This window comes from Heterocephalus glaber, unplaced genomic scaffold (genome assembly GCF_053883595.1).
Source record: "Heterocephalus glaber isolate CG9 unplaced genomic scaffold, H.glaber_assembly_v1.0 deba00001447, whole genome shotgun sequence".
Taxonomy (NCBI): Eukaryota; Metazoa; Chordata; class Mammalia; order Rodentia; family Bathyergidae; genus Heterocephalus; species Heterocephalus glaber.
Window position 1 is genome coordinate 796,088 of NW_028258299.1, and position 19,350 is coordinate 815,437.

Here is a 19,350-nt window from a genome sequence, read left to right on the forward strand (position 1 = left end):
GGGACAGCAGGCCGCGTGCGGGCAGTGGAACAGTGGCCTCGGGTGCTGTGTCCTCCACCAAGAAGCCAGCGAAGGCACCACAGGGAGGCCACGGCCACCCTCTCCCTCCTGGGCTCACTGCGCCTCGAGGCCTTTTCCAAAAACCAACAGCACCTCACAGCTAAAACCAGATTCCCTGGGTCCTGACAGCCTCACAGTAAAAGGGGATTTCAGGACAAAGGCGAGGGACCCACATCCTCAGATCTAGGGGCCAGGACAGCAAGTGAGGTCCAGAGGGGAACCCACCGGCCCAGGGAGGCCTTCAGGAACTTCACCGCCACCTGGTGGTTCCTCTGGGCGTCTTCCACCAGCTTCTGGTGCTGGAGCCCCAGCTCCCTCTGTGTGTGCAAGGGCTTCCTGCAGTGACACAGGCAGGGGTCGGTGGCTCCTGCGCCAGCCTCTCCCCTGGAGGGGCAGCAGTCAGGGCTGCCCGTAGGTGACACAGACAAAACACAAGGTGCTCTGGGACTCGGGGGCCTCCTAAGGGGGGCTGGGGCTGGGAAGGGGCCAGCAGAGGTGGTGCTGCTGGCACACGGGAGAGGAGGACCAGGAGAAAGCAGGCAAGGAGAGGCAGACAGGGCTCGGGCCGAGCTGGGGCAGCCCGATGGAGTGTGCAGAAGCCGGATGTGTGGGACAGGCCTGGGCCGCGGCCCTGGGGACTGGCAGGGACTCAGGGTGCCGGGACAGGCTCAGGCTCAGGCTCAGGCTCAGGGAGGGCAGAGCAGCAGCCAGAGGTGGCTGGAGCCGGGAATGGCCCCTGGGGAGGCGCAGGCTTTGGTGACACTGGCCCTGGTGATGGTGGCTGGAAAAGCCCTGGTACCCAGGAGCCAGCAGATGCAGGGATGGCCTAGTGCTCACCGGACCCGCAGCTGCCAGTTCCTCTCTGCCTTCCCTGAGGCCTCCTCCTCCCTGTGGAGCTGCTGGGCCGCATGCGCCCAGAGGCGCTGGTCCCTGGCCTCCATCCTCTGGCAGCTGGACTTCCGGCTGTCCTCCAGCTGCCCTTTCTCGATCTCAAGGTGCCACATGGCGTTCCTTGAAGACAGGAGGCCGCACGTCAGAGACCAGGGCCTCTGTGGGGCAGTCCTCCTGGGTCTGCCCCTAGGCACCAGGCTGTGACAAGCGCTCCAGGGGTTCCTGGACCCCCATGACGGCTCAGCTCCCTCCAGCAGGCCCCTTGCCCAACGCCTCCCACCCTGGAAAGTCACCATCACACCAACTGCATCTGGGTTGGAACCTGGCACTGCACTGTGTGCCTGTGGGTGCTCACCCGGCCTAGGCCCGGGTCAGCCGACCACAGCAGGCCCTGGTCAGGAAAGCATCAGGGAAGGGGCCTGGACTGTCTTCTGCAGGGCTGAGGGTCCCGGAGCCTCCAACGACACCCCCACTAGTCCTTGGATGTGCTTGGTGTGGGCTCAGAGCCTGGTGGCGGCCAGCCCTGAGCCCTTGGATGACGGGGACCTGCCTGACCTCTGGTCTTGGGCAAATCTGTCCTGGGCGGTGGGTGACACACACAGCGCCTCTGGGGCTGTGGGCACAGGAAGCCCCAGCCTGTCCAGCTGGGCTGCACCTATGGAGCAGCGGGAGGTCGAGGTGCGGCAGCAGGAGCTCCCGTGGCTGGCGGGGAAGGGTCCCCAGGGCAGTGGCTGGCAGCTGAGTGAGGAGCACGCGTGCACTTGGGCTCCAGTCCCTGCGTGCAGGAGGGAAGCGTCTGGGCTGCACTCTGCCTCACTTGCCACGGTAAAGCAAACGCCGCACGCTCAACTAGCACAGCGTTCTCTGCTGGTCCTTAGTCCGTGCTCTGAATCACGGTGGGAAGGCTCCCTTTGGTCCCTGCTCTGTTAAAAGTGCTCTTCGTAAATCAAGACTGCAGAGCCAAGGCCGCTCCCTCCTTCTTACTGCAAGTCTGCTGTGCTCCCTGCATGTGACCCCTGCTCTTCTGCAGTGCAGGGGATGGAAGCCAGGGCCCCACTGAGCTTCACCCCAGCCTGCTTTTACCTTTTATTGTGAGACAAGGCCTCGCCAAGTCACTAAGTCGCCCAGGCTGCGCTAGACCTTTGATCCTCCTGCCTCTGCCTCTGAGTGCTGCCTTGCAGGTGTGTGCCCGTGCCCAGTTTGTGGCCCCCTTGACTGGAGCTGCCCTCATCACGGCATACGCAGCTTTCCCCTGGAACGCGCCTACCGTGCGGGCTGCTGATGCCCAGCCGGCTCCTGCTTCCTGGGGGATGAGCCCTAAGAGCCCCAGTGTGTGTGCCTAACATGTGGGCAGAGGCATCTTCGTTTCACAGGATATTCCGCCTCTGTCCTCGGGGAACTTGGTTTATGCTCCCCTCTTCCACGCTGGCCTCGTGATGTTGGCAGTAAGGCTTTAGGGTGCTACGTGAAGTGCGGGCCCATCCTCGCTGGGTAACTTTGTCAAGCCCTCGGCTTCCCCATAGCGAGCGGGGGTCGCTCCTCCCTCCTCGATCTGCTCTCCCTGGTGGTGGCTCCATCCTTCCTGTGCCGGCTGACGTGGTGGTGTTCAGGAGCTTCCGTCCGCCCGCTTGGGATGACTGGGTGCTGCTTCTTCCCGCTCCGTGGTCTCGGTGGGCGGGGTCTCTGTCGGGGGTGGGGGTGGCAGCTGATCCCACTGCTGTGACAACACTGAGACTGGGGATCCAACACCAACCCGAGTTTATTCCTCCAAGTTCCGGACGACCCGGGTCCACGATGGGGGCTCAGCAGGTTCTGGGTCTGGGGAGGTCCCAGCCCATGTGGATGACACCGTCCAGCTGTCCTCAGGGATGGGGAGCGAGGGCAAACTGGCTGCCCTGAGCCCTGTCCTGGGGAACCGATCCTTGTGGCCGCATCATCTCCCAGACCTTCCACTTCCTCGCACCTTCACCAGGGTAAGGCCCCGTGTGGGTTCTGGAGAGACACACGGGCTCACAGGCGGGGCCCAATCCTGCTGAGTGCCACTAGCAACCCTCTCGGATAAGGCTGCTTCCCAGGGGCCTGGAGCCTGGCAACGGCTCCCCGATGCCAGCCCCTCCTCAACACCGCCAGCCCAACGCTGGGATGAGCCAAGGGGGCCCGGCTGGTGTGACCTGGGAGGAAAAGGCACCGCACCAGGGGCTCAGGGCCACTGCGCATCAGCAGAGCCTGGAAGCGTGAGACAGACTCCTTTACAGAGCCAGGTTTTAAATTCCTTTCTTTCTTGGTGTGGTATTGGGGATTGAACCCAGGGCCTTCCCTCTGAGCCCTCTTTTATTTATTTATTTTTATTTTGAGACAGGGTCTCACTGAATCACTATGTTGCCCTGGCTGGACTCACACTTACAAGCCTCCTGCCTCAGCCTCCCAGTGCTGGGATCACATGCATGTGCCACCTCTCCCAGCCAGGTTCTTAATTTCTAAAGCTCTGCCGTAGATTTCTGTCGGATGCTGGTGGTCCCCTGTCGTAGCTGCACAGGCTGTGGGTGTAGCAGGTCGCTGGGCAGCTCTGCATCACTGCTAGTATGCGCTGTAACTTGCCCCAGTCCATCCACAGCTACTCCCTGCCACAACCCCGGCCCCTGGTCCATGCTGGGGTCCTGTGGCACCGAGTTTATAGCTGGGCCAGGTGGCTTTCAGAACCCAGGCCAGGCCTCTGAGCTCAAAAAGTAACAGCCCGTGTGGTGCTGAGCCGCAGTGGGGTCCCCGGGGCCGACGGAGCCATGTGAGTCCTGGGTTTCAGGTGGGGCCTGCCTGCTCTTCCCTGGTGTTCGCCTGCCTGGAAAGGCACTGAGTCCTGCAAGGGTGCCTGGCGGGCAGTGCCTGGAAGGGGGCTGGCAGGGGCCCGGCCCGAGGGACTCACGGGCAGCAGCCAGTGGCAGGAGGCTTGGGGACAGGATCCGGGATGGCGCGGGAACCAGAGGGCTCCTCTGAGCGCTGTGGTGGCCAAGGCCAGAGGGCGTGGCCGAAGCCTCACCCAGTGCCAACCCTCCCTGGGGCACGGGAGGGGCCCAACCCCAGCACCCTGTCTGCTAGGCCCGTGGGCCAGTTCTGATGGGCTGCAGACCCGACCGCCAGTCTCTGTGCTGGGGCTCCCCCTGGTTGACAGCAACAGACTGAAGCCAGAGGACTCTGTCCTCTGCAGGTTGAGGGCCACTTTCTGACCCCGGGCCACAGGAGCAGGCTCACCGGGTATTCTGGAGGAACAGCGCCTTCTCTTCGGGCGCCTGGTCTGGGAGGTCCGGGCTCCCTCGCAGCTGCGACGCCTGCACTCTGTCTGTGGCCGAGGTCATCCTCATCTTCACGGCCTCGGTGCCTCCTTCCTCCCCAGGACTGGGAATGAAACAGACAGTGGCTGCAGCCCCCACAGTCCATGGCTCACACCACCCAGTTCACCTTCGCCTGCAGCTGCATGTCCCACCGCAGGGGCTGCACTGCGGTTGGGGGAGTTGTTCCCCTCCCCCAAGAGTTACCAGGGTCGCCTGGGGGCAGCAGCATTCTCGTTGTCTGCTCCCAGAGGACATTTCACCTCAAACTCTGGATCCTCTAACTCATCTGTTTCTAGAAATCAAGGCAAGAAGAGTTGAAAAAAAAAAAAAACAGCTGGTCATGGTGGTGGATGCTTGTAATCCTAGCATTCAGGAGGCTGAGGCAGGAAGATCACCGTGAGTTTGAGGCCAGCCTGGGCCACACAATGAGTTCAGAGCCAGCCTGGACTACATGGTGAGATCCTGTCTCAAAAACAAACAACTGACAACAACAACAACAAAAAAGTTTAAAAAAAAACTTCAAATAAACAGCAGATCAAACATTCAAGTCTCAAACTAGGTGGGCTAAAAAGTTCTCAAAGTGGGGTCAGGGAACTGGGGGCCCCAAGACTCCTTCAGGGGTCTCCAGACTAAATCCATGTTCACAGTTGTACGGACATGTGGCCAGCCTTTTCCTATTATTTCCTGTGTGTGTACCAGAGTTGCTGGGGCCTCTTGTTTTCGTTTTTGTTTTCGGTACCCGGGATCAAACTCAGGACCTTGCCCTTGTGAGGCAGGTGGTGGAACCACTGAGCTAAATCCTCAGCACTGGATGCCTCTTGGATACACATGGATCTAGTGAACCAGATGCTATTACTAACAACAGTTCATTATTGCTATTGTATATTAATAAATAGTAAAATATTTTCAGCTTCACTTTTTCACACATTAAATGTGGAAAGACAGATCCAACATACTTAAAACCTCCTTACAGTCTCCAATAATTTTTATTTAAAAAATTTTTTTTATTTTTTTGGTACTAGGGATCGAACTCGGGTCCTTGTGCTTGTGCAGCAGGCAGCGAAACCACTGAGCTAAATCCCCGGCCCTCCAACAATTTTTAAACCATGCATGGTGGTCCACACTTGTAATCCCAGCACTCTGGGAGGCCGAGGCAGGAGGAATACAAGTTCAAGCCCAGCCTGGGCAATTCAGCAACTTATCAGTGAAACCCTGTCTCAAAATAAACATTCAAAAAGGGCTGGCAAAGGCCCTGGGTTCAATCCCCAGTCCTGGAAAAAATAAAGTAGAGGGGCTCTCGAGAATTGTCTTAGGAAATCATCACAGACTTCCAGCGAAACATGGCGAGTTGTACTGCCGGGTTTATTGTCATGTGGCTATTCACTCTCTGTAAAAATGGCCGAAAAGGAGTTCAGGGGCCGGGGATTTAGCTCTGTGGTTCCGCTGCCTGCCTCAAAAGCACAACGACCCAAGTTCAATCCCCGGTACCAAAAAAAAAAAAAAGAAGAAGAAGAAAATCTAAAAGTTTCTAGAAGAAGAAAATAAAAACAGGTCACATTCAAAGGATTGGGCTAAAAATGGCCTCCAGCTTCTCAACAGTGAGGCTGGGAAGTAGAAAACTACTGTGCCTCTTTCAAAGCTCTCAGCCCTCATTTATCCTTCTTTCAACTGAAGACAATAATATCAGCTCCTCGGCTGAGGAAAGATGAACTTAATAGATGCAGTCCCCCTTAATGAAGAGAATTAAAGAGGAGCCTGAGGCCTATCGCTGTCTGCCATGCGGGAGAGAAACATGTGCTCTTTACTACCATCCTCTACCACGTCCTTGTAGGGGAACAGGTCAGCATCTTCCTCCATCCTGGGTGACACAAGTCAGCTGCAAAAAAGCATTACAAAATATAGATCAGCAAGATCACAGATTGAAAAAAAAACCCAAAACTTTGAACTTTGGGCTGGGGATGTAGTTCAGTGGCACCACGCCTGCCTGGCAAGCACAAGGTCTGGTCCTGAGTTTGAGTTTGACCACTGGTTCCGAAAAAAAAATGTTTGGACGTTATAGGAATTCATGATGTCTCATTAAAAGTACATTAAGAAAATGAATAGATAAGCCACACACTAGGGTACCTGTAGTACAGATATCAGACAAAGATCTTGTACCTAGAATATATAGAAAGCTTCTAAATATCAACAATATAAACTCCAAACTAATTTTTTTTTGGTACCGGGGATCGAACTCAGGACCTTGCGCTTGCGAGGCAGGTTTGGTGCCACTGAGCTAAATCCTCGGCCCCCAAATTCTAATTTTATTTATCTATTTATTTTTTGGTACCAGGGATTGAACTTAGGATCTTGCATTTGCGGGGCAGGCGGCAGAACCACTGAGCTAAATCCCTGGCCCCCAGAAGCCTATTTTTACTAGTTCCAACTTGGAAACACTGCAAATATCCATCAATATGAGGATGAGGAACAACTTGTTAGATGTTCATACAAGGGACAATGCTCGGCTGTGAAGCAGGAAGCAGACACAACCACAGATGAGCCCTGATTGCCCCACATCAAGGAGGCCAGACGGAGCCCCGCGAGGCCTTCAGTGCAGGAGAGACTGGGGGTGAGGCAGGGATCACAGGCAGCAGGGAGGAAGAGCTGTCGGGAACCTGGGGGATGGAAGGAAGGGCTCCGTACTTCACTCAGGGTAGCGGTTACACAGGTGAGTGAGTCTGTCAAAAATGCAGCCAGCTGAACATTAAAGATCCACCCTTCAGATTGCACATGAATGCTATCACGACAGAACATATGGTACCAAGGTTCTATATATATTGAGGAGGCCCTCATTATGTAGCCCAGGCTGGCCTGGAACTCGCAGTGATCCTCCTGCCTCAGCCTCCCAAGTGCTGGGATTACAGGTGTGCGCCCCCACACCTGGTATTCAGAAATAATTTTTAAGAACTTCGGAATGTTCATCACACCTTGGTTATCATTTGGGGACTGTTAAGAGCTTGCTTGTGTGGACTGGTGGTACAGAGTTTTATATGCCCACATGTTGACGTTAAAGACTTTCACTCAAGAAAGAATGTTAGGGAGGGGCAGGGAAAGGAAAAAAGGGCAAGGAATCAATATGAGAAAAGGAAAAAATGGAAACAAAGTCTCTGTAAATAGGGAGGGATGGAGGGGTTGAAGGGAGGGCAGGGGAAGGGGGAAAAATAAGAACCAAGAGGCATCATGTAAAGGTGCAAATTCCCAGTGATGAATGTCAGCATATTGTATACCTAAAATGTACCAATAAACTTAATGAATAAAAAAAAAGAAAGAAAGAATGTTAAACAGGTAAGCATACCTTCATTAGCTCCTTAATCTGTCTTGTGAAAGGTAAACTGAAGGAATGGCTTTCACTTATTTTCCATTGTCTTAAATATGTGATTGATTTCAATGCCTACTGATTGTGATACCTAACAGCGTGACTCATAATGAAAGGGCGACTGTCGCACGCGGAAGTCAATGTTCCTGTTACACAAACAGCTGTAACCCTGGGAATGGGCCTGGTCACAGCTAGGCCGGAAGTAGTGACAGTGAATGCACGCCAGTGTCACTACGCAAGGGAACTAAAACTGTACAGGAATTTGTTTTTCATTGTTTAATTTAGCAACTGATTCAGAATAATTTACTAAAAATATTTTCAATACCTAATAATGTGTCTTGGATAAATTATTGATAAAATAATGCCAGTGATTTGTTTTTTGTTTCAGTCCCAAGAGGCAGACTCTGAGGCAGGTGCCTCGTGAGGAGTTGACTCAGCTGCCTGGCAGGGTTTCAGGAGAAGCCGGCCACTGCCAGGCCTCGGGCCAGTTCTTGTGGCTCCCGGTGGTGGCTGTTACATAGCTTCCTCGGACGCCCGCTGGGACAGGCTGCTACCAGACTCCTGTGGCCGCTCCCAGCCCAGCTCCTCCTCACTGATGGGAGGGAAAGCCTTTTCTCAGCATAGATCTGTCTCCGAGGACAAAGCCAAAGGGAGACGCAGAGGGATGAGCACGGGTCCCTTGGGGCTTCCCGTGTGGGGAAGGCTCGAGGAAGCAAGCGGCAGACTCCTGGGGCCACACTTGGCTGGGTGCCGCCAGGAAACAATGCAGAGTGCTGCATAAAGTCGCATTTCATTTTCTTAAAAACCCACGAAGAGCTTACCAAACACTGGGAAACTGCCAGGTAGAAATCCAAGTGAAGGCGAGAATATAAATGGCTCAGATGGCCAAGCTCAAGGGAGGCATCTTCTCAAAGGCTATGTGTAAAACACAGCAACAAAAGCCAAATTCTCTATGACTGAGGAGACTGAAGGCCGTGCTTGTGCTGCAGTGTATGTTTAAGCCAGAAAGAGAAGCACTGTGCAGAAACTACAAACAGGGAGCTGGCAGTGCTACCCAGCCGCACGTGAGGCAAATCTGGGGACAGCAGCAGAAGGGCCATGGCCAGCCCAGGGCTCACGCCCAGGGGCCCTGCACACGGAGCACCGTGGCTGAGACGCACTCCAGCTCAACCCATAGGAGCCGGGCCCGGCTCAGTCAGTGCAGGAAAGAGTGGCCACAAAATCTGACTTTCCATTCACATTTTGATGAACACAGCAAAGTGGCATTAGAGAAGGTGTCTTTAATGAAGCAAAAAGAGGGCGAGTGGACAGTAACCCGCCACAGGCCCTCTGCTCACTGCTGGGCAGGCCCCTGCACCTCACAGTCTCAGTGGCAGCACTCACTGGAGCCAGGTGTGGGGCCCAGCCCGTGTCCACCCTGGGAAAGGGACAAAGATGTCGGGCTCACCACGTGGTAGAATTTTATTTTATTGGGCCGGGGATTTACCTCAGTGATTCTGCCACCTGCCTGGCAAGCACAAGGACCTGAGTTGGATCCCTGGTACCAAAAGAAAAAAAAGAATTTTATTTTAGTTCTGTTACACAGCGGTGAGTCGTCAGTAAGAGTATTGTACATTTTTGAACTTTCAAGGAAGGAAATTTCAAATGTTCTCCCTGTAAAAGTGCAAACTATTTGAGGTGATAGATATGTTAACTTAGTTATTCTACATTGTGTTCATAAGAATAATGTCACTTTTCGGGGCATGGTGGTGCATGCCTATGATCCCAGCACTTGGGAGGCTGAGCCAAGAGGGTTGCCAGGAGTTTGAAGCCAGCCTGGGCTGCATAGTTCAAGCCCAGCCTGGACTACACAGCGAGACCTTGTCTCAGAAAAACACAAAAAACAAAAACCACAAACCACCTACAACTGAGAACAAGAAACTGGGTGAGCAGCTCAGTGGGAGAGCACTTGCCTAGCATGCCCAAGGTCCTGGTTTTGATGCCCAGCCCTGAAAAAGAAGAAAAAGAGAAGACCAGAACGACAACACTCACTAGAGCCACTGTCAATGTTCACCAGCTTGCCTGCCCAGAGCTATCATCGTACCAGGAAGGCCAAGCTAACGAACAGAAGCGGGAAAGGTCATTATTTTCAGATAAAATGATTACACATGTAGAAAATCCAAATGAATATACGATAAATTATTAAATTATTAAGATAACTTAGCAGTGTTGCTGGATACAATTTCAGTAGTAAAATTCAAGTGTCTTCCTATTTACCAGAACAAATAATGAGAGAATGGAAAAGCTATCATTAGCAAGTCACATCAAAACCACGAGAGAGAGCCGATCCAGCAAAAGACATGCAAATCCCGAGGCGACCAAACACCAAAGGCTGCTGGGCAGCACCAAAGTAGACTTACATAAAAATAAATGGGCTGGGCTGGGGATTCAGCTCAGTAGTTCCACCGCCTGCCCCGCAAGCACAAGGACCTGAGTTCCATCCCCAGTACCAAAAAAATAAATGGGACAAATGACCCAGTTTCCTCAACAAATAAATGTCAGGGGTGGGGAGGGGACAGGAGGGCCATTCAGGTGCAGGGGCCGCTGCCCTGCGGACCTGGGTGAACAGCTCTGCACCCCTGAGCTGGAGTGCAGGAGTTTCCTGGATTTTGCTGCAGTTGAGAATGACTTCGAGGTTGTCACTGAGGAGCCTCTCTCTGAGAGGGGAGCCCCTGAGGGGAGGGTTTGCCTTGGGCTTTTTCTGACCACATCACCCTGAGGTGAACTGGGCAGGGGACAGGGGAGGCAGGGACAGGGGGTCCCCAGTGTAGCAGGATGGTGGGGACCCGGGTTCATAGCACCCTTCTCCCTGCTGTCCTGATGCCGAAATTTTCCACAATAAAAAAAAAGTCTAAACACTCCAAGGAAGTGTGCGATGGGCTGTTGGAGACTCAATGTCAAGATGTCTTCTTTCCATTTTGCTTTAGAGATTCCCTAAGCCCAAGCCGGGGGGTGGGGGGAGGCCGTGTGTGCATACACACATTCGGGAAAAAAAGAAGACGAGAAACCGGTCTGGTGAATTTTAGGGTTCACCTGGAAGCCCAAAGGGAAAGAGCAGAGTTGAAGGGGCACAGGGGAGGCCCCAGGGGCAAGTTCTACCCTAAGTTACAGCACCAAGCAGCGGCGTCCCTGGAGGAGACCACAGGTGACAGAACACACCAGAGAACCAGCCACGCCGTGAGTCACAGGATGGATGCTGCTGGCCCGGCCGGGGTAGGGGAGACCCTGAGCCAGCCACCACGGCGGGTGCTGGAGGGGCACCACGGCCTTGGGATGCTAAGGAGGACACTGACAAGAGCTGAGCGGACGCTAGTGGGGTCCCAGCCTTAGCTGAGAACTTCTGTCCAGGCGACACAGAGGAGAGGAGGCCCAGGGCCCAGAGCAGGACAGGGTCTCAGGCGGGACCTCCAGGGAGGTCCATCCCCACCCCATCCGTGTGCTTTTTGGGAGACTAAGTTGCCAGGCAGGACTCGAACTTTCAGTTCTCCCACTTCAGCCTCCCAGAGTGCACCACACCCAGCTCCAGTATTATTTTAAGCCAGACACATTCCAGCCAGGATGAAGCCACTTCTGTCCTGACTAAGGGCACCGCTCTTTCTGACCCCGTGGCCAAGAGCTAACTAGTCCTGCTGCCGCCCAGCGCCAGGAGGCTGCACTCCTGTGCCATGTCTGGCTCCAGCCTGCTCCCTCTGCATTTCTTTGGCCCCACAGTGCCCGGGGCCCGTCCTCCCACAGGGTCACTTCCTTCTGCAGATGGGGAGAGGACCCCTTCCCTGGCCTTCCACGTCCTAGGCCACTCTCACATCTGCGGACCAGGACCCAGTTATTGCTCCGTGGCCACTGCTGGCTGAGCCCCACTGTGCCAGGGGCACTGGAGCTCGGTCCCCCAAAGGACCTGTGATCACCATGGGCCGTAGAGAGCCCATGCTGCAGTCACTGAGTAGCGGGTGAGTTCTCTGCCTCAGAGCTTCAGGACCTGAGGATGTGACCGCCCGGGGCCGCTGTTGGGCTGACCACGCCCTCGGCCCAGTGCTGTGGTAAAGCACCACCACCAGGGGCTTAAACTGCCGAAACGGGTCCCCCATAGGCCAGTGGGGCCATGCGGCCCCTTCTGGCTGCGGGGAGTTTTCCTCCTGACCTTCATGCGCCCTCTCTGTGTGCAGGTCTGTGTTCTGGTTTCTCTTTTTCGAAGATGCCAGTCACACTGGGTCAGGGGCCCACTCAATGCCAGAATGATCCCATGAGGACTTCAATATAGGAACTTTTGAGGGACCACAGTTCAACTCCTAACACACAAAGGCAAAGGGACATACTGGCCTTGCAGGGCAGCTGTGTCCACCACAGCTGGAAGCAGCCCCAGTGGCTTCAACAGCCCAGTGGCGTGACTTACGGGGAACACAGTACAGCGACGAGGATGCGTGCACTATGGCCAGCTAAGAGCTGGGATGACCTCTAAGATGACAAGAGGGAGGAAGACATGACACCCTGCTCTCCCCTTTCCCTTCCTTCACTCTAAACTGGAGCTGGGCGGGCAGGTGAAGCAGGCTGTGCTGGTCTGTGGTGTCAGAGCCTGCAGGGAGGAGGCAGCCCAGGGAGTGGCATCAGAGCCCGGCCAGGGAGAGCTGGGTGTCCACTGCGAGTCAGCCAGCTCATGCCCGGGAAGAACAACATATCCACAGGCCTCAGAGCACTTCCCAAGAGAATGCGTCTCACCTGCAAGGGAAAAAGCTACTTCTCGGTGGAAGTGCTGGCAGATGCCAAAGAAAGCAGCTATGGCTCAGACCGAGGACGTCCTGCAGAGGCAGTCACTGTGAGTGTGACCTGGAAGGATGCATCTCTACCTCTGGCTCCTCCCTCCTCTGCTTCCAGCTGCCCCCGGGAAGCAGCTGACCTCCACCAGGGCCCTCTGCCATGCCACATTCTGTCTTGGAGCCAGCCAGGCACGAACTGTAGACACGAGGCCAAATATACTCCCTTCCTGAGGGGCCAGGGACTTAGATCAGTGGTGCCGTCACCTGCTGTGCAAGCGCAAGGTCCCCAGTTCAATCCCTGGTACCAAAAAACAAAAAAATAAAAAAAACCTCCCTTCCTTTAAACTGTGGGTGTCAGCTATTCTGTCCCAGTGATGAAGAAAGCGTCTAAGACACAATTTTGGTACCAGGAATGGGTTTATTTTGGTAACTACCTCAACATGTGGTTTAGAAGCCTTTGGAATTGGCAGAGAGGAGTTTGGAAAGGTTTGCAGATGCCAACTAGAGAAACTAAGGTGATTTTGATGGGAGATCCTGGTCGGCGGAGCTCAGAATGTGGACAGTAACAGCTGGTAGGGCCCAGGGCCAGGAGGTTTCAGGTGGAAACAAGGACTTCATTGGCAGCTGGACTCCAGGCCTTGTGTATTAGGCTCTGGTGGAAAACGTATCTACATCTTATTCATGTCCTGAGGCACTGTGGGAGACTGAAATTAAGGGTGACAGACTAATTAATTTGGGGGAGGAAATTTCAAGATGGCCCAACTAAGGCTGTGGTATGGGTACTGTTGGGGGCTTTTAGCCAACTCTACTTTGAGAATCAGGAGCAAATGGCACAGCTGAGTGATTTTTAAAGTTTTCAGCTTTGCCAGAAAGGGAGGGTCTGAAAAGTTAAGAGCAGAGAAGAGCTTGGTTGCTGAAAAGATTAGCATTAAAAAGAAGCCAAGTACTTTGCATCTAGGGAACAGGAAAAATGCCTTGAGTACATCTCAGAAGCCAACAAGATCCCACCCTTTGCAGGCTCAAGGGTCCAAAGTGGAAGACTTTGCTTTGAGAAGAGATCCCCTGAGCACCTTGCTGGAAAAGGGCCACCTGGAAAGTTGGTGATTTGATTCACAGTCCTCAGTCTTCCAGGCACTCAGAGGCCTCTGCACCTGTGATCCAAGGGGTTCTGGCTTCTACCTGAGTGGGTGGCAGATCTTGGAATCACCCACATGGTGCTGGTTTTACACGCATGCAGAATGCAAGAGTTGTGAGGTCAGGGAGGCTTCTATCCTAATATGAAAGGAAGACCTGAGAGGCCAGGCAGTGGGGCCCCGAGAGTGCAGCGTGGGAAGCTGTGAGTGAAGCTGAGGTGCAGGGCAGACTCCACTCCAGGAAGCCAGAGAAGTGGGAACACGAAATGTTCCCTGAGGAGGACTGTACACAGTGAGCAAAGCCAGCCTGAGAGAAGCCCTGAGAGCTGTGACCTGCAGAGGAGGGCCTGCTCCAAGGGTGTGAAGCACACATCTCACCACCACCACCAGCAGCAGCCCTTAGAGATGGGCTAAATGCATTTTGCATAAAGAGATGCACATGAGTCTTTTGGGCGTCAGGGGCCGAATGTTACGGTTTAGACGTAGTTGTCCCTCAAAGGCCTCATGAGCTCATAGATGGGGCTTTGTAAAGTGACTGAGTCATGGGGATGACGCAGCTGACTCCCCAATAGGAGGTGGGGTCTGGCTGGAAGAGTTCACTGGGGGGCGGCAGGGGCCTCTCCTTTCCTGGCTCCTCCTCCTGTCACTGCTTGTTGACCACTAACCAATGGGCAGCACTCCTCCCCTGTGCCCCTCCGCCCTGGTATTCTGCCGTGGGTGGGTGTCGGGTATTTCGGCCCCACAATGAAGAAAGTGACTAAGAGGAAAAACCTACACCTTTCCTGCCAAAGCTGCAGCACAAGAGAATCTGCTGAACACGCGGGAACAGCTGGCAAACCCAGTGGAGGGGCTTTCCACAGAAGCAAGCGGGGGAGCCTCCAAAGTGTCAGACAGGAGAGAGGAGGGAAGGCTGAGGAATGCTCGGACGGGAAGCATCCAAAAACACGCGAGGACAACTCAGGGCAACCGCAGCCTGGCTGGACCCCTTTGCTTTGGGAACCTGTGGGGTCAGCTGGTGGACTGTGCTTTCCAGGGGCTTGGACCAGACAGTGTCGGGTTTTAAAAAATTATTCCTTTCATATAAAGTTTGAAAATAGGCGAAACTTTGTTAGGAATGCATTTCTAGGTAGTAAAATTAAAGAAAAGCAAAGAAATCAGCACCACAAAAAGAGTCCACTGTCAACAGGTGGGAGGGGTCTCGGGTGGCAAAGGGGTCTTGGGCGCGGAGGGGTCGCTTCTTGCAGCAGCCGCTGAGGTCTGCACAGGTGACTCGTGCACCCGGGGGTGCATGGGGTCACCGTTAACGGAGCTCGGACCTGTGAGCACCCCGCCTGCCCCTCCCTCCCCTCTCCCTCCCCCCGCCCCAAGTCCCCTGGAAGCCCCCTGCGGTCTGCACTCCTAGCCCCCGGCAGAGGCCCCGGAGAGAGGCTTCACTGCCCGCCCGCCGCCTCACCCACCTCTCCGTAGCCTTTGGGGACGGCGACTCACAGGCGTCGGCAGCAGCTGCGTGCCCACGCGGTTCCATGGCAACCAACGCTTCCAGCGCGGAGCGGAGCGGGGCCCGCGCAGGCGCAGTCGGCCGTGTTCCGGAACCGGGCAGTGCGAGCTCCGCTGCAGGATAGCGGGTACCCCGGGGGCGGCTCAGTGACCCCGAGCCGGGACAGTTCGTCCCTGGCCGCCTTACGTCTTACTGACCGCCAAAGTAGAGAAACCAGTGTTTGGGGGAGTCGAAATGTCACCGCCGTCGGGCGCGGTTCTCTTCTCCTCGCCCTCGGATCCTGGAGGACCCGACCTGAGCCAGGGTCCGCCCCCCCCCCGCTCCTCCCCCGCCCAAGTCGCAGTGCTTCTGTGTGTGTGTGTGTGTGTGTGTGTGTGTGTGTGTGTGTGCTGGGGATGCAGCCCAGGAACTCTACCTCTGAGCTACACCTCTAGTCTTTTTAAAATTTTTTAGTTACTTTGAGACAGGCCTGGCTCAGTTGCCTATGTGGGATGGGAATTGTAGGGCCTCCTGCCTCAGCCTCACTCAGTGCTGGGATCACGGGCATTTGGCACCCTCAGTGGACCATATACCAAGGACGACTGTGAAGAAACCTCAAGTCATTTGCAATAACCCTGGAGTATGAGTCACTTTCCCGTCACTGGGACAAAATACCTGATGCCTATAGCTTAGAGGAGGAGAGGCTTATTTTGGCTCACAATTTCTGGGGGTTCAGTCCATGGTTGCTAGCTCCAAGCAGAAGCTGCATGATCGACTGGCTTGGCGGAGGAAGGGTGCACACCTCGTGGCAGCCTGGAAGAAGAGAGAGAAGGGAGGAGCGGGGAGAAGACACACCTTCCAGGCCATGCCCCAGGGAGCTCCTCCAACCAGCCTGCCTCCCACAGCATGTGCTGCTGTGAACTCATCCCTGGACCCAACTGCCTTTCACACGGGGCTGTGGGGGACTTGGTCATCATATTGGTATTGCTATTCTGGAGTTATATAAAGTGGGATAAAGCAAACGAATAGTCCTGTACTTTCTGCTTCAGAGAAGACACACAAATATAAAATAAGAAAAACTGTGATTTTTGGGTTTGAATGCAAAATTTAGTATGAATTTATTATTATTATTATTTTATTTTATTTATTTTTTTGCAGTGCTGGGGATTGAGTCCAGGGCCTTATCGTGTTAGGCAAGCACTCCACCACTGAGCTACATCTCCAATCCTGGTATTTTTCTTTTAAAATATATTTCTTAGTTCTGTCCCCTGAGAAGGTATACAGTTGTCCAATTGATTACTCAGTAGTTGTTGTGGCTACTTATACTAAATAAAATTAAATACAATATCTGCACAAATACTTGTCCGCTAATATCCACAACAGTATCATTACTATTTGCACTAACCAGTAGAAGTGGCCCGAATGTCCACCAGCCAGGGAGTGGATACATTTGTGTATAGGATGGAATATTCTTCTGTACTAAACCCAATTCCGACCATGCCACAAAATAAATGAATCTTGAAGACTTGACACTGAGTGAAATAAGCCAGCAGCAAAGGGGCAAATGGTGCTTGAATTTACTTAGGGAGAAAGCCAGCCCCGGGAGGGAGCAGGGGCAGCCTCCGGGAGAGCCAGTGGGGAGGAGGGACGAGGAGTTGAGCCTTTCGGGGACCAAGTCTGAGACCCGGCGGGGAGAGTGCATTGTGCCTCTGAACTGCACTCCTAAACAGTCTAACGTGGCACATTTTGTGTTGTGTGTATTTTATCACAATACAGAGTTTCAGTTAAGTAAACCTAAAATCTCGCTCCTCAGTCACTCAGGCCACATTCCAAGTGTCCAGCAGCCTGCGTGGCCAGCAGCTCCTGTCTTCTCTCGGCTGGCACCGGCCTGGCCCACAGCAGTGACCCGCCTCTTGCCCGTCCAGCTCTTCCCAGCCAAACATGCTGGCACCAGATGAGCGGCAGAGGATGAGCAGGACACTGCTGGAACGTCTGCCCGTGAGAAGCCAGAGACCGCCCAGGAGTCCAGTATCGGAGGACGAATCTGCCCATTTGAAGGGCCTCCCACTGGCCAAAATGGCGACTGTTGCGGTATAAAAACAAAATGGCCGTGGATGGACACGTCAAACCAGTTCGTATCCATGGGTTTGGCTTAGAAATTAAAAGCAATGGCCAGCTCTGCTAGGCACTAAGTTACTCTTTCTGGACACTGTGCCCCCCATTGCCCCTTGGGGAAGGACCTGCAGCTAGCGGGGAGGGGCTCAGCCAGCTGCCCACCTCCAGCTACAGGGACCATGGTGGCGTCCGAGCCCTGACCACTGTCCTTTTGGGTGGCTCTGCCAGGACCTGAGGCAGAGCCCTGGGCAGCCGTATCCACAGCAGACTCTCCACTCCCCTGTTAGCATTCCCTGGCCGTCCTGCCTGCACCCTATGTCCCTGTCCAGGGTGGTGTGGGTGCTGAGGTCCGAGGGCTCAGCCAGTCCCTCTCTCAGCTCACGCTTTCATAGGCATGAGCCCCAGCAGGGCCTGCGCATTCCCACTTCCGGCTCATGGTCTGGCTGCTGGACACAAGTTGCCCAGCTGGTACCAGGAACGGCCTGAGAAAGCAGACAGTGAGACGGGGTTTGGACCTGGGTCACTGGATGGCTGCCCAGCAGTGAGGAGCCATCCTGGTGGCACGCAGATGCTGTGCACAGGGCCAGGCACTGGGGGCCTCTGCCATACGACTAGGAGAACACGGCAGGCCTTGGGGGGCCGTGTGGTGCAGGACAGTGACCGGCTGGTACTCAGTGACCGTGACACCTTGAGAAGCCGCCAAACCGTGGAACCTAAGTATGGAGCCCAAGTGCTGTGGTTGCTGAGGAGGCCCCGATTCCCACAGCGGGACAAAGCCAAAGCCCCACCAGAGCGAGGCCACAGGGCTGCAGCTGAGGTGCATGGGGTGGGGTTGGCTGAGGTGCTTGCCAGGCCAGGCCAGGGCCTGAGAGTGAACTGAAGCCCGGCTTGGGGTGTGGACCTCCAGGCAGTGGCCTGCACCTCACTGCCCAGACACTTCTGGGCTCCCGTGTGTGCAGAGGCGGCCCCGCCACTGTGGGGACAGGGATGGTGCAGCTGAGCTCTTCCCAAGATGCTGCCAGGCCCGCGACCAGGGACAAGCTGGGGGCACAGCCTGGGAGTGTGGCTGACAGGAGGCCGCTGAGGTGCACGGAGCTCCTTGCTCGGCTGTCCCAGACCAGAGCGCGGTCACACAGGCTGAGCTGCACATGGCCCGGGAAAGGAACCTGTGACCCTGAGAAGGCGAAGAGCGATGACAGCCACATCCCCACTGCCGGGCTGGTCTCAGCCCACGTGCGAAGGAAGCCCCTACCTCACCCAGAAAGAAAGCAGCCGTGGCACTGATGTTACTTAGTCTGCTTTCTGGGTCCTGCTGTTTCCTCATCCTACCCAGGTTACCTTGCAAAACTGGACCCCCGCCATGCCCTGTGGAACACCTTTTTAAATTTTTGGTTGGGATGCTGCCAGGTGCATGAATTGTGAATAAAAGCCAAATAGGTCTTTAAATTTGTGAGATCTTGCTTTGTGTTTTTTGAGATGGGATCTTACCGTATTACCCAGGCAGGCCTCAAACTCCTGGGCTCCAGTGATCTTCCTGCCTCAGCCTGCTAAGTGGCTGGGACTACAGGTGTGTGCCACTGTGCCCAGCTGAATTTTGTTCTTTAACACCTAGTCCAACATAAACTGGGCCTGATAAAGGAGAAAGGATCACACCAAGGACAGCCACAGGTGTGGGGCCAAGGTGCTTCCCAGGGGCCGGAGCTTAAGACAGGCTGGGTAGAATCATTGGCAGGGTCTCCTCTCAGCATGGGGATGATAAACTCCCCAGCTGGAAAACTTCCAGACTTGGTGAAAACTGCAAACCCACAGACCCAGGAAACTCAGCCTCAGGCAGAGTAAATAAGGGAAGATCACACCAAGACAGAGCAGTCAAATCTACAGAACTGAGAAGTAGAGGGAACCTCTGCAAAACACCTGGAGGAAAGATGCAATTTCACAGCACAGAAACCTCAGCAGACTTCAGGGGGAAACTGGTGAACTGAGAAACTGCTGCAGATGTGGAGAGGAGACGCCAAGCCAGCGGGAGTTCTGGGGCCCAGGCGTCTGTCCAGAGAGGCAAGCTTTTCAGAAGACAGTGGCCCTATGGCGGGCAGGTTGAGCAACAAAGCTGGTGTTCTTTAAGACTTCTTAAAAATGGCAGTGGGTGGTGAGTGAGGAGGGGTAGAGCAATGGCTTCCATGCAAAAGGCTGCAATATACAAGCA

The 19,350-nt window shown here is 54.6% G+C and overlaps 1 protein-coding gene and 1 long non-coding RNA gene across 14 annotated transcripts in view; one reads left to right on the forward strand and one right to left on the reverse strand.

Annotated features, from left to right (window-relative positions):
* The window catches only part of Cfap74 (cilia and flagella associated protein 74), a 40,198-nt gene extending 25,100 nt beyond the window's left edge, over nucleotides 1-15,098 (reverse strand). For 8 of the 13 annotated variants that reach the window (XM_087214546.1, XM_021243416.2, XM_087214543.1 and 5 more), the window contains exons 1-7: nucleotides 15,013-15,093; nucleotides 9,119-9,169; nucleotides 6,086-6,153; nucleotides 4,482-4,569; nucleotides 4,198-4,341; nucleotides 898-1,071; nucleotides 286-444 (exon numbers count right to left, since the gene is read on the reverse strand). In XM_087214546.1, the coding sequence (XP_087070672.1) occupies nucleotides 286-444; nucleotides 898-1,071; nucleotides 4,198-4,341; nucleotides 4,482-4,569; nucleotides 6,086-6,134 (614 nt within the window). In that variant the 5' untranslated portion in view covers nucleotides 6,135-6,153; nucleotides 9,119-9,169; nucleotides 15,013-15,093. Of the gene's footprint in view, nucleotides 1-285; nucleotides 445-897; nucleotides 1,072-4,197; nucleotides 4,342-4,481; nucleotides 4,570-6,085; nucleotides 6,154-9,118; nucleotides 9,170-15,012 lie in introns of all 13 variants that reach the window. The other 5 variants (XM_087214544.1, XM_087214542.1, XM_087214540.1 and 2 more) reach the window with 4 other exon arrangements.
* An 18-nt stretch (nucleotides 15,099-15,116) lies between these two features.
* On the forward strand, nucleotides 15,117-18,570 carry LOC147827357 (uncharacterized). The gene is made up of 3 exons (XR_015452510.1): nucleotides 15,117-15,357; nucleotides 16,191-16,262; nucleotides 16,846-18,570. It is a non-coding gene; the product is annotated as an uncharacterized LOC147827357 (long non-coding RNA).
* Nucleotides 18,571-19,350: the final 780 nt, after the last annotated feature.